We start from the raw sequence: 19,693 nt of genomic DNA on the forward strand, positions 1-19,693 counted from the left end.
GGTTCTTCTTTATATCTTCTATTTCTTTGCTGAGTCTTTGTATTTCTTTCCAGAAACTTTTTATTACTTTGCTGAGATTGTCTATATTTTCATTTGTTTCAAATTCCTAATTGCTTGTTAAAACATTTTTATGATGGCTACTTTAAAAGTTGTCAGACAATTAACATCTGTGTCATCATGGTATTGATTCTGTTGATGGTCTTATCTTATTCATGTTAAGATTTTCTTGGTGTGATAAATGATTTTCAACTGAAGCCTATACATTTGGGTGTTATGAGTAAGAGTCTTGTTCTTACGTGTATCTTCTGTTATTGCAGGTCGTCTCTGACACTGCCAATGCAGGGGAGAAGGAGCACTGCCTCATTAGTGCAGGGATGGGGTCTAAGTCCAGGTTTTCCACTTGTCCTCCAATGACATATCAAAGCGAGGGAAGGACTCCTTGTTACTACTAGGCAGGAGTAGGAACTTAGGCTCCTCCCTAGGCCTCTGCTGCTACTACTCTGGCTAGGGGGAAAGAGGTGCCTCACTACTGCTCCCCACATGGTCTCCTTTCCACTGACACGATGGTGTGGTAGCCTTATTACCAGTGAGTGGTGGTGGAAGCTCCTCTGACACTACTCGTGTTAATCGGGCATGGAAGTTCAGGAACTTCATGGGGTCTCCACTGACACCAAAGGGGGTGAGGGACATTGTCTCATCACCACCAGGTGTGGAACGAAGTCCAGTTTCCCACTTGGCCTTCTTGATACCACTACATGGGGTGGAGGGAGGGAAGCTCAGCTGCCTTCTTACAGACTGGCAAAGGCAGACGTCTAGGCTCTCCGTTGAACCTTTGCTGGCAGGGGTGGGGGAGGTGCTGCAATTTTTTCTGTGGTGTTTTGCTGGAGCAGAGAGGTTATTATCTAACATTTGTTTCTCTGTTTTTATGCTGTCCATTTCCAGGTGCTTTGGCTAGAGAAAGCAGGCTTTTGTTGGAACATTCTTAGACCATACCCATTGGTGTTCTTAGGTTGTCAGCTTCCACATTACCCAATCTGGGAGATATGAGGCAAAAATAAAACCTAAGTGACTTATGGCCATGTCATTCCTCAGGTCCCAAGGTCCCTAGCCAGTCTGGTCTGACTTCTTCCCTCCAAATTTCAGAGTCTTCTTATGTTACTTTTATATATAATGTCCAGGGTTTTTAGTTATAGTCAGTAGAGGAATAATGTACACATATTAAGATCCACCAAATGCATGTGTAGTGTATATATGTACTTTTCTTCTTTGTTGGAATGACCAAAAAAAACACGTTGAAATGAAAAATGGAACTAAGGTTGACCATAGGTAAAGATAGAATTGTTTTTCATTCTACACTTTCTCTATAGTTTGAAATTTTCACTGTGTACATGTATGCTTATATTTTAAAATTTCAAAAACATTTAAAGCAGTAGATACTTTTCAGTGCTTACCCTACATGACATATCTTGGGAAACTGAAATTACTGTCCACTCTTTCCCTCCTGAAACTCTCTCCTTTCCAGAAGTCTAGGGATCCCTTATCTTCAAGTTCTCCTGTCACTGACGATTCTTTCTCAATCTGTTGTGTGGTCTCTTCTATTGGCCCTTCAAACATTGCCACTCCCTCGACTTCAATCCTTGCTCTAACATTTATTTTCTTGCTACAAGTATTCCCTAGGCGAGACTATTCACTCAGATGGTTTTAACCACCACCTCTATGCTATCGAAGGCCAACTCTACTTCTCTAATCTGTTCTCTTCTCTGACATCAGATGTCTCCTAGGCATATACAGTATCTTCATTTGTCCCAAGCTGAAGTCCTGCTCTTTACTTTCAAATCTGCTCCCCTCCAGCCTTATCTATCTCAGTAAATGGGAACTTCATCCTTCCAGATGTTCAGATATAAAACCTTGAAGTTACCCATGATTCCTCTCTTTCTCCCACATCCCGCATATAATTTGTCAGCAAATCTGTTGGCTCTACCTCCAAAATATATTTAGAACCTGACCACTTGTTACCATTTCCACTATTTCCGTCCTCATCTAAGGTACAACCATTGCCTGACTGCATTATTGAAACAGCTGTTACAGCTAATTCGTTTCCTTGCTTCTACCCTTGTTCCCCTATAGCTATTCTTCACACAGTTGCAGAATAGTCCTGTTAAAACACAAGACAAATAATGTCATTTCTCTGGTCAAAAACCCCTTTCTATCTTACTCAGATAGCAAAGTCAAAATCCCTGCAGTGGATTCTGAGGCCCTACAAGATCTCCTCAGCTTTCTTCTTTTGCTTAATCTGCTCTAAGCCAATCTGGCCTCCTTGATGTACCTGGAACATGACAGCACAGTTCTGCCTCAGGGATTTTGCATTTACCGTTTCCTCAGCCTAGAGTATTTTCCCCCCAGATATCTGAATGAATCACTCCTTTATTTCCCATGGGTCTCTGCTCAAAGGTCATCTTCTCAATGAGGCCTTCTTGGTCACTGTACTTAAAATTGCAAAACTACTTCCCAACCCTTCCTACTCCCCTTATCTGCTTTATTGTTTTCTTAATTCTCGTCACCATCTAACATACTATATATTTTATATATTTTGAATACTGTTTTTCTACTTCCTTAGAATATAACCTCCATGAGGGCTGTATCTCCAGTGCCTAAAACAATACCTGGCAAATAGTAGGTACTCCAATGCATATTTGTTGAATCAACTCAATCAATCAATCAATCAATCAATCAATCAATCAAACAATGATATCTGGGCTTTAGACTAGGAGTCAGGAAAGTATGGCCCACAGGCCTGCTGCTTGTTTTGTGCAGAGAGCTTCGCTGAAATATTCATTTGTTTCTGTGCTGTCTATGGCTTTTTTCCCAATACAACGGTGGCGGTGAGTAGTTGTGACAGAGATCCATGACCTACAAAGCCTAACATATTTACTTTATGGCCCATTAAGAAGTCGACCAAACCCTGCTTTACATTCTCAGTCAACTACTTCCTAGACAGTGCTTGCTCTCTCGATATCTTTCAGGAATCTCAAGTCCAAACGACCCCAAACGGAGCTTTTCTGCATCTTTAAAACTTTCCCAGTCTGTACTTTTTTATATGAATGAAAGACTGGGCACATAAATTTACCCCCCCCCAAAAAAATCCCTATACTTCCCTGCCTCTCTTATAGTTAGATGTGACCATGAGATTAAATTCTGACCAATAGTATGTAAATGAAAGTGGTATGGGTGACTTTCAGGTCAAGACCTTAAGGCAGAGGGTTGCATTCTCCCTCCACCTCCCTTTCTTTCACCCCTCTCAATTGGTATAATGTACCAGATATTTGGTCATGCACATGAAACAGCACCTTAGGGACGGCAGAGCAACAAGAAAGAAGGAACGTGGGTTCGTGCCCCTCTCAAGTCACCACACCAGCCCTGGACCACCTCGCTGGACTATCCCACAACCAAGAAATAAAAGTCTCCTGTGTTGCAGCAACTGTGTTTATATGTAGAGTCTTAGAAGCCTAACCCACATCCCACCTAATGCATCTAGTAAGTGGCAGAGCTTGGATTCGAGCTGTGGATCCACCTGGACTTCCCCTGAGCCCCGTCCCCTTGCAGGAAAGTCTTATTGAATTATGCTCCGTTAGGATGGCACTGGCTGCTAGAAAGCTTAGAGTCAAATGCAGGACCAACTGTGGCAAGTGTACAGGACTTGTCAATACATACCTTTGTGTCTAGCCTCATTCCTGGGTTCATTTTCTGTCTCTATCCTTATTTATTCTTTTTTCACTTCACCTAATTAAAATGTACACTGCCTCGTATTTTACATACCATATAAAATATACCACCTTGAATTCTTTCAGGATGGGACGGGGTTTAAATAAATATAGGTATTGCTTTCTTTATGGTTTCCTTGTACATAACACCACTCTAAAGCTATCATTTTCCTTTGTTTAGATGGCTGTCTTCACATTACACCGTTAACGCCTTAAAACTATACATAGTAACTTTTTCTTCTTCTGTACCATCTAGCAAGGAGCCTGATAATCAAAGAGTTGCATATCAAGCAGCATTTGCTAAATGAATGAATTTCACAAGGTCAGAAATGCCACTAAATGTTGTTGTGCCACCATGGCATTTCCTTCCATTATCGACTTGAGCGAGGGAGACAGACACAACTCTAAAAGGCAGCTAGGGGAGAGTGTCTAGGGGAGACTGTTACATGTTTGAAGGAGTGATGGTGAGGACAGGAAACACATACCTTGACAAAGTGCTCAATTAGGATTTCTACCACAATGTTCTGGAATTTGATGTTCATCATGGCAGCGACAGTGTCTTCCTGAGCTCTCATCAGCGTGGGACCAAAGATCACCCCCATGTTGGAGGGGGTCATAAGATTCTCTTTGCTGTGCTCACACACACTGCCAGAAAAGAAATAAAAATGATTAATACGATTTTCTCCAAGACCCCCTTGTAACCAAGACTGTTAATTGATATAGGGAGTAAGAGAAGATAAAAAGTAGAAGGAGGGGCCCAAAGTAGAAAGAAAACCTTACAAAGGAAACAACTAACAAAGAATACAAGACAGTCTACAATTAGGGGCCAAAAGGGACAGCTAACTTAGTAGCACTATAGGAGTTAGAAGGCGTGGGTTGGGGGGCTATGTCAGCAAGTACTTGCAAAGGCAGATGGGAAGCAAGATGGCAATCCAGGCTGGAGGTACAGCATGTATAAAGAACAAAGTACACAGAGAAAGTGCCTACCAGTCTTACCAGTTAGGAATTTAGCCCCTTTCCTACCCCTAGTTAGAGAAGCAAAAAACTCAAAGAGCTGAAAGGGATTCTCAAAGTTAGCCCTTTATCAGTGTCCTCATTTTACAGATGAAAAAACAGAGGCCCAAAGAAAGAAAGGGATTTGCCTGAAGTTACAATCAGCCTGATGAGAGCAGGGCCTATAATCCCAAATTTCCTGATCCATAGTCACTCTCCTTGCTTCAATTCCCTTTAGTGGCTTCCTTCTACTTATAGGGCAGGAGAAACTCTCATCAAAGTAGCATTAAGGCCTTCCGTAACTTAATGCCTATTTCTAATCCCAAAGCACAGTTTGGGCTCTGAAGCTGCCCTGGGTGGCTCATTAGCTGTGCAACAGTGAGTGTTAGTGACCTAACTAAATTCTCTGGGCTTCAGTTTTCCCACTTGCAAAAGTGGTATCCACCTTAGAGGGTTCTTGAATACAGCTTAATGGCTTTAGCATGGTATCCTTGAAATAATCCATTAGAAGTGTCTGCTGTTGTCATTACCTCTCCAGGAGTCTCCATGTAGGCAAGAGTGTCAATCTCTGACACTCTTGATATACTCCACTGCTTAGATTTTCCGGCTACGCTATGATGTTTCAAACCTCTGTATCTTTGCTCATGCCATTCCCTCTGCTTAGAATGTCTCCCTCCTCCGAGATCTAAATAATGTGCATTTATCCTTTGCCATTCACTTTACTCTACATCCCCTTCAGGGCTATTCCAGCCCACTGTCCTCATCTGGATTGACACCATTGTCAAACAGAATATATTGCAGTCTTCTGTGTCTTATCTGCCTCTCCTACTAGGTGGTGAACAACTTTGAAGTGTGTGCGCCTTGCACACAGGAGGTATCGATTAATTATTTTTAATGGAACTGAGTGTCTCAAGTGCTCTTTCCAATAGTACTGCAGGCAGCCAAGTAAAAGGTGTACAGCGCTCTGATCAGTTTGACTGTGGGGGTGGGGAGGGGAGGAGATGGTACAGCCTGTGACAAACACTTATTTTCAAAACTCACCCAGGCTCAAGGCCCCAGAACGACTGGCACCATTAACAGACAGGCTCTTGTCATTTAGTGGGTAATTGACAGGGATAGAATCTTTAGCCAAATCCTAATGAAGTCTATTAAGCCCATGACAAAGGCTGGGTGCCATTCAGATGATAATGAATAACCATTCACTGGCCTTTGGTATTGCTGGGCTGCGGATGGGTCCCTTCAAACAGTTTAAATACTTCTGCAATGAACCCTATTCTTTAGTGACAGAATTTTTTAAATGTTAAATTGTAAAAGCAACTCCATGCTGCCACCAAGCGATCCCCAATGGCTAAACAACTAGGAACAACAGCTTTTAAGAGCTTTGAAAGGAACTGATTTTGGTTGAATGTGCTAGATACAACTCCAAAAGGCAGACTGGTGTATTTTATCTCTGACGCCTACATTTACAGAGGGTAAAGCAACTTAGTTTTGCTCAGTTTGTGACTACATGGCAATCTAGGGACTCAAACCCGAGCTGTGGGGCTCCAGGTCTTCCAGTCTTTCCATTGGACCCCACTGCCTGCTTGTCTTGTTTATCTCAAGAAATTAAAGTCGCTGTGCGGGCCCCTTTAAGCTAAAGCCGCCTTCTGTTTCTCTAGGGAGGTTCCTTGTATCCCATTTAGGACATTCTTTTCCTTGTTGGCATTATGAGATTTGGACGGTAACTCATTCTTTGGGAAGATGTCTTTGCATTTGACATGTCTTTTATTATACATTTTGAAAATCATTAAGAGGCATAAGTCACACCCCAAATTGTGATTAATAAGATGACTGAAACCCCCCAAAAAAGGGAAGAATGATTAGAGAATTAAATACGAGTTTGTGTTGTGAATTGACAGCAAAGAAATCTTAAATTCTCTAGACCACATAGATTAGAAGAAATAGGAACAATTTCTTGAACATCAAAATTTAAAACAAATGAATGGGTATCAGAGGGAGGTTGTAAAAAGCCTCCAGTTTAGGAAAAAGAAATTTTGATTAAATGGTTTAGACCAGAGGTCATAAATTAAAATACCTATAGATAGAAATACCTTATGACCCAGCAATACCACTTGTGAGTCTATATGCAAAGGGAATGAAATCAGGCTCTCAAAGAGATATCAGTACACCCATGTTCATTGCAGCATTACTCACAATGGCTGAGATGTGGAAACAACCTAAGTGTCCATAGATGGACAAACAGATAAATATATACACACAATGACATATTAATCGGCCTCAAAAAAGAAGAAAATCCTGCCATTTTCAACAACAGGGATGAAACTGGAGGACATTATGCTAAATGAAACCAGCCAGACACAAAAAGACAAATACTGCAAGATTTTACTCATATGTAGAATCCAGAAGAGTCACACTCTTAGAGGCAGAGAATGGAGTGGTGGTTGCCGGGGGCAGAGGGGGAGGAAGGACCTGAGGAGATGTTGGTCAAGAGGTACAAAGTTGTAGTTATGTGTAAGTTGAGTAAGTTCTGGAGATCTAATGTAGAGTAATGTTAATATAGTTAACAATCCTGCATTGTACACTTGAAATTTGCTAAGAGGATAGACCTGAAGTGTCTTCATCACACAAAAAAAAGAAGGAAAGAAAGTTGTATCTATGTGAGGTGACAGAGGTATTACTTAGCTTCATTGAGGCAATTATTTCACAGTGTATATGTATACCAAACATCAAGTCGTATACCTTAAATATATACAATTTTGATTTGTCAAGTATACCTCAATACACATAGAAACAATACAAACTAAATAAATTCATTAAAACTGGTTCCATCACTAATATGCTGTGTGACTCTGGGCCCATCTTTTTTCCATCCCTAGGTATATGTACCTCATCTGTAAAATGAAAAGGTTTTTAGGTAATCTAAAGGGACTTCCAGCTCTGCCATTCAATGAACTAAGAAAGTCCTTCTCTTGAATATAATGGGGAAGAAACAGAGCCACACATTATGTGTCTACTGTTGGAAGAACACAGAACCACCTATTAAGTGTGCTTGTCCTCCTCACTCTACACACCAAAAAACACCAGAAAAACAAACAAACCATAAAACATTCCAAAGCAAACACACACATACACACACAGACACACACACAAAAAAAAAAAAACAAAAAAAAACTGGAATCAGAGCAAGCCTCTTGATCCAACTATGGGAAACTTTAAAAGACAAATGAGCTGTTTTCCTTAACAAATAAATCATAAGAAAAAATAAAGAGATGAAGGGGAAACCAACAGATTAGGAGCACGGTGAAAACATAGAGGCCCTATCTTATATTGTATCAAGCCTTGGCCTCTGTGTTGTTTATTAGCCCTCCAAGTGATTCTGACACACACGAAAGTTTGAAAGCTACTGCTATAGATCAGCGGTCACCAAACAATGACTCTTAAGCCAAATGTACCCTGCCACTTGTTTTTGTAAATATTTACTGGAGCACAACTACCTCCATCATTCACATATTACCAATGGCTGCTTTGTACTACAAAGGAAGAACTGAGTAGTAATGACAGTGACACAGTCCATATAGCTCACAACACCTAAAATATGTACTATCTAACCATTTATGTTTTGCTGACCTCTGCTAGAGAATAAAGAGGCTTAAAAAACATTTCAACTGATTGCTATGTGTAGATGTTATTTGGATCCTGATTCAAAGAAAAAACATATGACACATTTGAGACTACTGGAAATTTGAGCACAGAATATTTGATATTAAGTAATTATTCATTTACGTTTAGACATGATAACTGTATTCTGTTTTTCATTTTTTCGATATGCATACTGAAATATCTATGGATGAAATAAATATAATGATGCTTGGGATTTGCTCGAGAATAATATGGGAGGAAGAGAAATAGGTGAGCATACAGATGAAACAAGGCTGGCCATATGTTGACAACTGCTGAAGCGAGGTGATGGGCACAGGAGAGTTCTTAGACTTTTCCTTCTATTTCTGTATATAGTTGAAATCTTTCATAATAAAACATTTTTTAAAGGACAAGATACTAATGGAGGGGGAGATTGTCTGTCACAAAGTGAGCAGTCCCCATCCTTGAAGATGCTGCTCTTAAGGACAGACAGCTTTGGTTTCCTCTACTAGTGCGATATTATATGTAATTTACTTTAAATACCTCAATATGGCCAGTACAATGTCCTGAATTTCATCAATGCCATCAATTGCAAGCACTCCATTATTTCATGTACCACTAAGAAAGAAAAATCATTTCCTTGTCAAATCATCGTGTAATGTTATTGAAGACATTTGAAATAGAAAATAAACTCAACAATGAACATAATTTAACCAAAATGATTACAATGTGAGCAGCTATTACCAAGTGCATGCATGCAGAGATTATGATAATTACATCAAAACCACTGCCTAACAGCAGTGATCTTAAGACACCATTGATTGGAAGATGCATCCAGAATTCAGGTTATAATTTGAAAAAGAAAAGTGCCCTTCAGAATGAGTGAAATTTGATACATGGGCTTATTAGTTTCCATGTATACCCTAGGACAGGTTAGTTATGACTGTAGTATTTTGACAGGAAATACACACTTACATATTCTAGGGAGATTGATTGGTATTTAAAAGACTCTAATCAGGAGCAAGAGGGGCTCCTGTGAGGTTCATCTCTCCAATCAACACCAATGGCCTTTTAAATTAGCATGACTGATGGTAAAATGATTTCTCACTGCTTAGATATGCCAAGATATACGGATTGAGTAGAAATAGTGTATAGACACTACCAAACTTGCATAGACAGATGAGAAGAATAGAGTAATGGTCAATCTTAAAATCAGTAAGGTGGATCAACCAATATGTATCCTCAGATGTGATGCAGCATAAGACACACAACATCATCTTGTGTTCTAACCAAAAAATAGTTAACTTGAACCCACCTAGTCTTTAAAGATAGCCTCTATTTTAAAAGAAATAAAGGAAATGAGTGAATAAGCTGAAAAATGTGACAATGAAGAAAGTAGACAAAACAAGTAAGACGCTCCAGAACAACTGGTCTAGTCTCACCAACAAGCCAAAGCCATAGAAAAGAGTGACTGTGCTAGATTTAAAAAAAATGAAAAGGATATAAGAAGTAGATATAATGTGTAGCCCTTTACTTTGTACTAGTTTGGATGCACCACCTATAAAGGGCATTTTGGGGTTAACTAGGGAAATGTTAACCTAGTCTTCAAGGGTGGAAATTGCTGAACTGAAAAAAAGTAGGTTGCAGAATACCATAATCTCATTTGGGTAAAAATGCAAATGTGTGTGGGTATGTGTATACATGAACACAAACACTCACAGAAAGATCCAGAAAAAAATGCACTAATACTAATAGTAGTGACATTTAGATGCTGGCCATAGAAAGCTTTCACCATTTTTTTGTATTTTCTATACTCTCTACAATGCATGGTATTGCTTCTGAAATATCTTAAGTGTTATTACAAAAACAAGAAGACTCCGGTAAGCCTAATGGCCCACATGCTTTAGAACGGTTGTCCAGGCCTACGATTAAACAGGGGTCTTGTATTTGGGGATTATATCACAGGATTTTATTGCCTAATTCAATTGTATTGCTGTAATATTACCTCATCTGCTTCAATTGAACATTTCATGCAAGATACAGTTAGAATATCTAAAAAATATATAACTGGGACTTCACTGAGTTTACACAACAGGTTGTACAACTGGTTTTGTGTCTGCTTGCTGATAAATACCAATATGAGTGGCAGAATTAGACCTCAGGCTTGTTTCCATTGTAATATGCCACTGGTAGTGAGATGGTGGGGGAGGTGACCTGTATTATTCTCCTACCTCTGTTTAATGGAAACTATAGGTACCAACCAAAAAGAACTGCATAATAGGAAACCCCAAATTAGCTGAGGTCAGTTTGTGTCTGCCTGTTATTGGCCTAGAAAATGGGCTGGCAGTGGAAACATATTAGAAAGGAATCAATATAATTATCATATAGATTGTGAAAGCAGCATTGGAAGGCAGGATAATGAAGTGATTTTTTAAAAGAAAATGGATTTTCTTCTCCTGTGTTAATTTCCCTATTGGACTAAGCTTATTTTTTTTATTTGCATTTTCCCTACAACTTTTGATTACAAAGGTTTTCAAACATACAAAAAAATTTAAATAATAGTACTATGAACACTCATACTATCTCTACCTAGACTGAAGAATTAACATTTTACTACATTTGCTTTTTCTCTGTGTGTATTTTTTTCTGAACCATTCAAAAGTAAATTGCTTCATACATAGATGAATGTTGTGCTTGCCTCCTCCAACAACCACATCAAAATTACAACTAAATTATAAAACAACCACCCCTTAGAAGCACCTGAAGATGAGCTGAACAGAAGTCCTGTAACTAAGGATATAAAGAAGAAGCCATGTGAAGACTATAGGAGGGGTGGAGACATGGAACAGGCAGGTCCTGCACCCATGTGCAGCAGTTCAGAATTAGGAGGGATATCTCAGCTGTGGAGGTATCCCCTGAGGAGTGAGGGGTCCCAGCCCGGAGCACCAGTACCAGGAAGAAGAGCCCCCATCACAGCTGCCTGTGAAAATTAGCAGGGATTCCATCCCGGTGAGACAGAAGGGGACTATAGACCAAGGCGTCTTCTAAAAGGGCCCATACACAGACTCACAAACACTTGCCCTAACCTCCCGCAAAAGGACAGCAGCTGGAAAAGCTCCAGGGACATAGGGGGAAGAACTGAATTGTCTGACTTCAGTGCAAGCTGTGGAGGGACAGCTCTCTCCCAGACAGAAGTGCTGGCAGGCACGATTATTCCTTTCCTGAATCTTCCCTCAGCCTAGTTGGTAGGCACAGGTAGGCCCCATATCTGAGTCTCCATCAACCTGGCTAACAACACTTGCCCCACACCCTGGTGATTCCCTGACACCCCACCCCACCCATGCACCCACCCCAACTCTTTCAGCATCTGTTGCTCACAAGCTTCCAGTCTCAGCCCATGCTGGAGACTTTCCTAAAATCTCTCAGAGGTCCACAAAACCCAAACTAGCAGTGGCTGACCTTGGCGTGCCCTGTACCTCTTGCTAAGTGCCCCCCGGCACTAGTGGCATCTGGCCTCACTTCACAGCATACCCTTCCAGTCACCACCAAGTCCAGCACAGCAGCTTCCAACCTCAGATCACTTTGTAGCTCCTACCAGGTGGCCTTGGGCTGGGCACAGGAAGCGGCCTGCACCAGAGCTCCTCCAAAGAGGCCCCAAAAACAACACACCCAGTGGCCAGCTTCAGGCCATACCAGAGCACCACCCAAACACCTCCACAAACGACATACACAACAGGCAGACTGGGAAGCCACCAGAGCCCTGCTAAAGCAAATAGTGCTCCATAGGGTCACTCCCTGCACCACAGCTCCTCCACTGCAGTCACAGCCAGTCCTCACAACCAATCAGCCTTAGGGAGAATCCCTCCTATTGATGTGCAAACAGCAGCGAAGGCTCAACTACAACAGGAGGGCACACACAAACCACACAAGGGACACACCTGGAGCACCTGGCTAAGGTGACCAGGGAGACTGCACCACTGGGCCCCAAAGGACACCTACTACATAAGGCCACCCTGCCAAGACTCATGGATGTAGCAGGTCTATCTAATAAATAGAAATAAAAATAGGGAGACAACTAAAATGAGGAAACAAAGAAACATGTCTCAAATGAAAGAACAGGAGAAAACTCCGGAAAAAGAACCAAAATGGAGGCAAGCAATCTACCAGATACAGATATCAAAACACTTGTTACAAGGATGCTCAAGGATTTTAGGGGAAGGGTTGATGAACTCAGTGAGAACTTACACAAAAAGATAGAAATCATAAAAAAGAACCAGTCGGAAATTAAGAATACAATAACTAAAATGAAAAATACATTAGACGGAATCAACATCAAATTAGATGAAGCAGAGAATTGAAACAACACTTTGGAAGACAAGGTAGCAGAAAACACTCAATCAGAACAGCAAAAAAAAAAACAGAATTTTAAAAAATGAGGATAGTTTAAGGGGCCTCCGGGACAACATCAAGCATACCCCAACATTCACATCATAGGGGTATCAGAAGGAGAAGAGAAAGAGTACAGGATTCAAAACCTATTTGAAGAATCAATGATGGAAAACTTCCCTAACCTGCAGAAGGAAAGACACATACAAGTCCAGGAAGTGCAGAGAGTCCCAAACAAGATGAAACCACAGAGGCCCACACCAAGACACATCATAATTAAAATGCCAGAGGTTAAAGACAAAAAGAGAATCATAAAAGCAGCAAGAGAAAAGCAGTTAGCTACCTTACAAGGGAGCTCCCATAAGACTATCACCTGATTTCTCAACAGAAACTTTGCAGGACAGAAAGGATTGTCACAAAATATTCAAAGTGATGAAAAGCCAGGACCTACAACCAAGGTTACTCTACTCAGCAAAGCTGTCATTGAGAATAAAAAGACAGATAAAGAGCTTCCCAGACAAGAAAAAGCTAAAGGAGTTCATCACCACCAAACCAGTATTATAAGAAATGTTAAAGGGACTTATTTAAGAAGAAGAAAAAAATCAAAAATATAAATAAAATGGCAATAACTACATATCTATCAACAACTACTTTAAATGTAAGTGGATCCAATACTCCAATCAAAAGACAAAGGGTGGCTCAATGGATAAGAAAAGAAGACCATTACATATGCTACCTACCAGAAACTCAGTTAAGATCAGAAGACACACAGAAAGTAAAGGGACTGAAAACAACATTTCATGAAAACGGAAATGAAAAAAAAAAATCTGGGGTGGCAATACTTATGCCAGACAAAATATACTTTAAAACAAAGGCTAGAACAAGAGACAAAGAAGGACATTTCATATACAATGTCCAAATTATGGAAGCAACCTAAGTGTCCATCAATAGACAACTGGATAAAGAAGATGTGATTCATATATACAATGGAATATTACTTGTCCATAAAAAAAAAGAATGAATCTTACCATTTTTTACAACATGAATGGACCGAGAGGGTATTATGCTAATTAAAATAAGTCAGACAGAGAAAGACAAATACCATATGATCTCACTTATATGTGGACTCTAAAGAACAGATTGAACGAACAAACAAAACAGACTCAAAGATACAGAGAACTGATGGTTGCCAGATGGGAGGAGGATTGGGGGGCTGGGTGAAAAAGATGAAGGGATTAAGAAGTACAAATTGACAGTTACAAAATTGTCATGGGGATGTAAAGTACAGCATAGGGCATATAGTCAATAATATTGTCATACCTATGCACGGTGCCAGGTGAGTACTAGACTTATCAGGGGGATCATTGCATAAATTACATAAATGTCTAACCACTATGTTGTTCACCTGAAACTAATATAATATTGAATGTCAACTATAATTGAAAGTTTTTTTAAAAAAATTCAGTAAATTTCTTCAACCCTAAATACCTCAGCATGCATCTCCAAAGAACAACAGTGCTGTCCTACAAAACCACAGTAACATTTTCACATCTAAAAAAATTTACAATTTTACTAACAATTGTCACCCCAATAAATTTAATAAAATAAAATTTAAAAAAAAATTTACAATAGTTGCATATCTCCCACCCCCCACCCCCCGCCCCCCTTACCCTCTGGCAACCACTAAACTATTGTCTGTGTCTATGAGTTTCTGTTTCTCATTTGTTTGTCTTGTTCTTTTGTTGTTTTTGGTTTATATACCACATATCAGTGAAATCACATGGTTCTCTGCTTTTTCTGTCTGACTTGTTTCGCTCAGCATTACTCTCTCAAGATCCATCCATGTTGTCACAAATGTTCCTATATCATCTTTTCTTACTGCCGAATAGTATTCCGTTGTGTATATATACCACAACTTCTTTATCCATTCATCTATCGAAGGACATTTTGGTTGTTTCCATGTCTTGGCCACCGTAAACAAAGCTGCAATGAACATTGGAGCACATGTGTCTTTATCTCTAAATGTTTTCAAATTTTTTGGGTAGATACCCAGAAGAGGGATTGCTGGGTCAGATGGCAATTCTATTCGTAATTCTTTGAAAGGAGAACTGACTCTGGGTGATGAACACACAATGGGATTTATAGATAATGTAATACAGAATTGTACACCTGAAATCTATGTAATTTTACTAACAATTGTCACCCCAATAAATTTAATAAAATAAAATTTAAAAAAAAAATAGTTGCATATCATCTAATACCTAGTCCCTATTCACATTTTTTTCAAATGTCATGCAAATATTTCTTTTATAGTTAGGTTTTTCAAATCTAGAGCCGATCCAAGTTCACACACTACATCAGTTTATGTTTCTTTAATGTCTTAATATGGAACATAACCCCTACCTCTTTTTCAAGGGTGCTGACTTTTTTGAAAGGTCCAAGGCAGTGTCTTATAGAATATCAAATATTCTGTATTTTTCTGTATCCCGCATTTCCTGTCAACTGGAAAAGCTTAATTTGACCCGGTTAAACATTTTTGACAAAACTATTTCAGTTTATGTTGTATACTCTTATTGTATCCTATCCTGAGGCACAGAAGATCAGTTTGTACCATTATTAGCGGTGGTAACTTTTACCAATTAATTAAGGTGGTGTTTGCTTGCCAGATAGCTTCACTATAAAGATACCTTTTTCCTTTGGTAATTAATAAGTAATCTGTGGGTAATACATTCAAAATGTGTGATTATCTTGTTCCTAAACAATCTTTCAACCAATGGTTTTGATCCATGCCTGAAACAGGGCACTGAGGTTGCAAACCAGTAGTTTTTCTAATTCTATCATTCCTCTCATATTTACTAGCTGGCATTCTTCTATAATAAAGAGCTTTCCTGAGTCTACCTACCTCCCATAAATTTCTATTTATTCAAAGTGTTATAATCAAATACAATATTTATTATTTTTGATGTTCGGGCTGCCTGCCCTGGATGTAATCAGTGTCAGCCTTTCCAGCAGATTCCTGTGTTCTGGTGACATGATCTTACTCATGTTTTAGCTGTTCTGTGCTTACAAAGGTATAACTTTATCCAAGACTCACCTTGTATTTTCCTTATCTAAGACCTGGTATCTGCCATTTCTCTAAGAAGCCTTGGTACTTTTGAGAAGGGAATGTTATTTATAAACCAAGGTCTGGGCATTATGTATATTCACTGCTTTTTGGGGTAGAATCATTTCAAGACTGACTCAGCTTTTGTTTTGGTTTTTAATCATGAGTTCATATTGGCATTCTCAATTCAACTGTACCATTATTGAATTTTTTTTCTTTACATCTTGAATTTTGTATCTTTATCTCTTTTTCTTACATCGTAAATCTTGGCTTTTGATAATTAACATACTAGCTTTATCCTTGTGAGATACATACTAGATACATAAATATGTAAATAAATATATAAAGTAGATTCAAATTATAATGATATGATTAGTAGTAATAAACATACTGGATGATGTTTACAATTTTTTGCACTTCTGTTTTTAGATTATATCTCATTAAGTATGAGTCAGAAGACTGTTGATTAGTTGAAATAACTGTTTTCTCTAAGTATTGATGTTATCAATTTGATAAACACTTAGACTCATTTGCTTTTTGTGTTTAATTTCAGGGTTTATAATGTTGCCCTTTTGATTAAATTTTACCTTTTGGATATGTGATACATGAATATGGCTCAAAAGTCAAATCACAGGAGGTGGACTCGGAGAAATCTAGCTCTCATCTCTATTCACCAGCTGTCCCCTGTAGTTACCATTTTCATTAGTTTGTTTTATAACAGCTTTATTAACATATATTTTACATACCATAAAATTCACCCTTTGAAAGGGTACGATTCAATGCTTTTTAAAAATTCACAGAGTTCTGCAACCATCATCACTATCTAATTCCAGAACATTTTCACAACTCCAAAAAGAAAACCTATTACCATGAGCAGTCACTTCCCATTGCGTCCCATGTCCCCACATCCCAGCCCTAGGCAACCACTAATCTACTTTCTGTCATTATAGATTTATCTACTCTGGACACTTCACGTAAATGGAGTCATATAATCTGTGGCTTCTTTGTCTGGCTTTTTTCACTTAACATAATGTTTTCAAGGTTTATCCATGTATCACTTCTTTGTTCCTTTTGATGGCTGAATAATGTTCCACTGTATGTTTATATCGCATTTTATTTTTCCATTCATCAGCTGACAGTCATTTGGTTGTTTCTACTTTTGGGCAAGTATGAATAACACTGCTATGAATATTTGTGTACAAGTTTTTGGGTGGACATATACTTTCATTTATCTTAGGTACATGCCTAGGTGTAGAATTGCTGGGTCATGTAGTAACTCTATGTTTAATGTTTTGAGTCATTAGTTTTTATCTTACGGTGCTTCATTTGACAAAAGAAAATATGTGTTTATATTCTCATGTATTCTTATTTCTCTCTTTTTTGTTACAAAAAAAATGTAGCATATTAAATATCCTGTTTTACACCTTGGGTTTTTGTTGTCTGTTTTACATGCCGGAAATCTGTAATGCATTCTTGAAATCACTACCAGGACAAAGATCATAGATAATTTCCATCCTTTTTTATGACTGTATAATATCACAGTTTGAGTAGATCATTATGTACTCAACTAGTTCCCTATTGCTGAACAGCTGTGTTGTTTCCAATCTTTCACTATTAAAACTTATGCGACAATGATGAAGCTTGTGCACATGTGCTTTTGTATTTGGAGTTGTGTCTTCAAAGTGGATGCCCAAAAGTGTGTTTGCTGAAGGGTAACTGCATATGCATATTTGTTAGAGACTGCCAAATTCCCCTCCTTAGGTCTGTATTGCATCCACTCCAGCAGTCTATCAGAGTACCTGTTGCCCCAAATTTCATCAGCAGACAATGAAGTCAAGCCTTAGGATTTGCCAATCAATGGTACCTTGATTTACTTTTAATTTGCACTTTTCTTATTGTGAGTGAACTTGGGCTGTTTTTCATATATTTAAGAGTATTTGTCTTTCTATTTCTGTGCCCTGTATGTTTGTGTTGCCTCTTGCTCCTTTTGTTCTGGGGATTGGGTGGACCAAGATTCTCGAACGAAGGCAGGTGGACAACCTTGGGTGGATGGAGGCAGGTGTTACTCACCCACCACTAACAGGAGAATCATCACCCAAGTACTTGGCTCCTGTCACACACTGAGACTCTTCGAGAGTCAGAGCCAGAAGAACCCTTACGAGGTTAGCTAGTCCAGTCCCCTCAGATTACAGATAAACAAATTGAGGTCCAGAGATGAGGTGGGACTTTCTTAAGGTCACAGAGCAAATTAGTGATATAGCTGAACAGTAAACCCAAAGTCTGTTTGCCCCAGGGCAACTGCATCTTCAAATTAACATGCAAATGTGCGGATTTTTGTTTTTACTGAGATTATCAAACAACTCTTTGAAAAGAAAACGGCTCTTAATGTTCTCTGCTAGCCCAAGCTGCAAACATTGGTGATAAATATAAAAGCCACCCTCTTGTTAATTCTGCCTATTTATGTACATTAATGTCTATAATACTCATTTGCTATAAGAAGTGTTTAAAAAAACAAAACAGAAAAACAACTTAGAATGTCACAGCCAGATCAGATCTCAGAAGTATCTCATTATATCACAGGGAACTCAAGATCCAGAGATGCAGAGTGACCAGGATTTATCACAGGTGGGAGGCCACGAGGGCCATTTAGCCCAGAGCCTCACCTTCACTAAGGGCCCGAATTTTGGGTGTTTGAGATCCTCTCCAAATGAGTTTAAAATATATCAACAGCACATTTTTGGAGAGTGCTGATAGCTTTATTTTGTTAAATACAAACACGTAAAATGCATAATGACTTTTCAAACCTTGTTCTCTCATTTCTTCACTTTTTAATGTACTTGGAGTGGCCTTAAGAGTGACCTGTCCGTGGTCATCAAGAAAGCTAGTAGCACAAGTAGAACCTGAATCCAGAGAGCTTTCGGCGGCACAGTACTGCTTCCTTAGAGGCAGCAGGGGGCTGTTTGTGAGTCAAGTAAGTTCATCTTTATTCACAATATTGACCCTCTGGCCAGGGAGCACCACCGTGGGACACACATGCTCCTCACAACCACCCCTCTTGGAGCCCATCACCAGGCCGACTCTGGCATGCTGCTGTCTGTTCCGACCTGCCACACCCAAGCTAGAAGTTGACCATAATCTTAACAATAACTCCCATCTCCTGAGAACCCCCTATGTGTCATGCAGTTTACCCGTGTTCATTGCAGTCCACACAACAGTTCTGTGTGGTAGGCAATACTATCCTCATTTTACAGATGATCAAACAGAGGCTAAGAGGAGTTTGCCTAAGCTTATATAGCTAAATAAGTGGTAGAGTTGGGATTCAAAACCAGAGTCATCTGACAGCAAAGCCTGTGTTCAGAGCACTCTACCTGATGTTACCCCTCAACTCCTCAAATGAGATACCTGATGACCCTTGGAGGATATATACAAGGGTCCAGGTAACATCATGTTCCTCGCAGAGCACTCAGGATGAAGCAGCTGAGGGCTGGGGCTTAATGAGGCACAGTGCTACCTTGTGGGCCAGTCCTCTAATAGGAACTCTTCCTGAAACCCCAGAAGTTACTTACTTGACCAAGTGTCTTATAAGAAGTTCCAGCATCTCTCGGTTCTTTTCCGGTAGCTTATATACCAAGGAGTGAATGGCTCCCAGCCGGTAATCCAGGTTGTCCGACTCTGAGAGAAAACAGAGAGACGTTTGCCTTCTGGGCAATTGGGTCAAGCAAACCCTCATACGCATGTGCATGCACACACGCAAAGGGAGACAATCAAAGACACCAAGGGTGTTAGAGAGATACAAAGAGACAGAGTGATA

General features: G+C 39.5%; 1 protein-coding gene across 6 annotated transcripts in view; it reads right to left on the reverse strand.

Annotated features, from left to right (window-relative positions):
- The window catches only part of OPHN1 (oligophrenin 1), a 304,564-nt gene that overhangs the window by 55,249 nt on the left and 229,622 nt on the right, over positions 1 to 19,693 (reverse strand). For all 6 annotated transcript variants that reach the window (XM_019753605.3, XM_019753604.3, XM_019753610.2 and 3 more), the window contains exons 18-19: positions 19,449 to 19,554; positions 4,247 to 4,406 (exon numbers count right to left, since the gene is read on the reverse strand). In XM_019753605.3, the coding sequence (XP_019609164.3) occupies positions 4,247 to 4,406; positions 19,449 to 19,554 (266 nt within the window). The remainder of the gene's footprint in view (positions 1 to 4,246; positions 4,407 to 19,448; positions 19,555 to 19,693) is intronic.

This window comes from Rhinolophus sinicus, chromosome 18 (genome assembly GCF_057876585.1).
Source record: "Rhinolophus sinicus isolate RSI-liver-muscle chromosome 18, RSI-T2T, whole genome shotgun sequence".
In the NCBI taxonomy this organism is placed as follows: domain Eukaryota; kingdom Metazoa; phylum Chordata; class Mammalia; order Chiroptera; family Rhinolophidae; genus Rhinolophus; species Rhinolophus sinicus.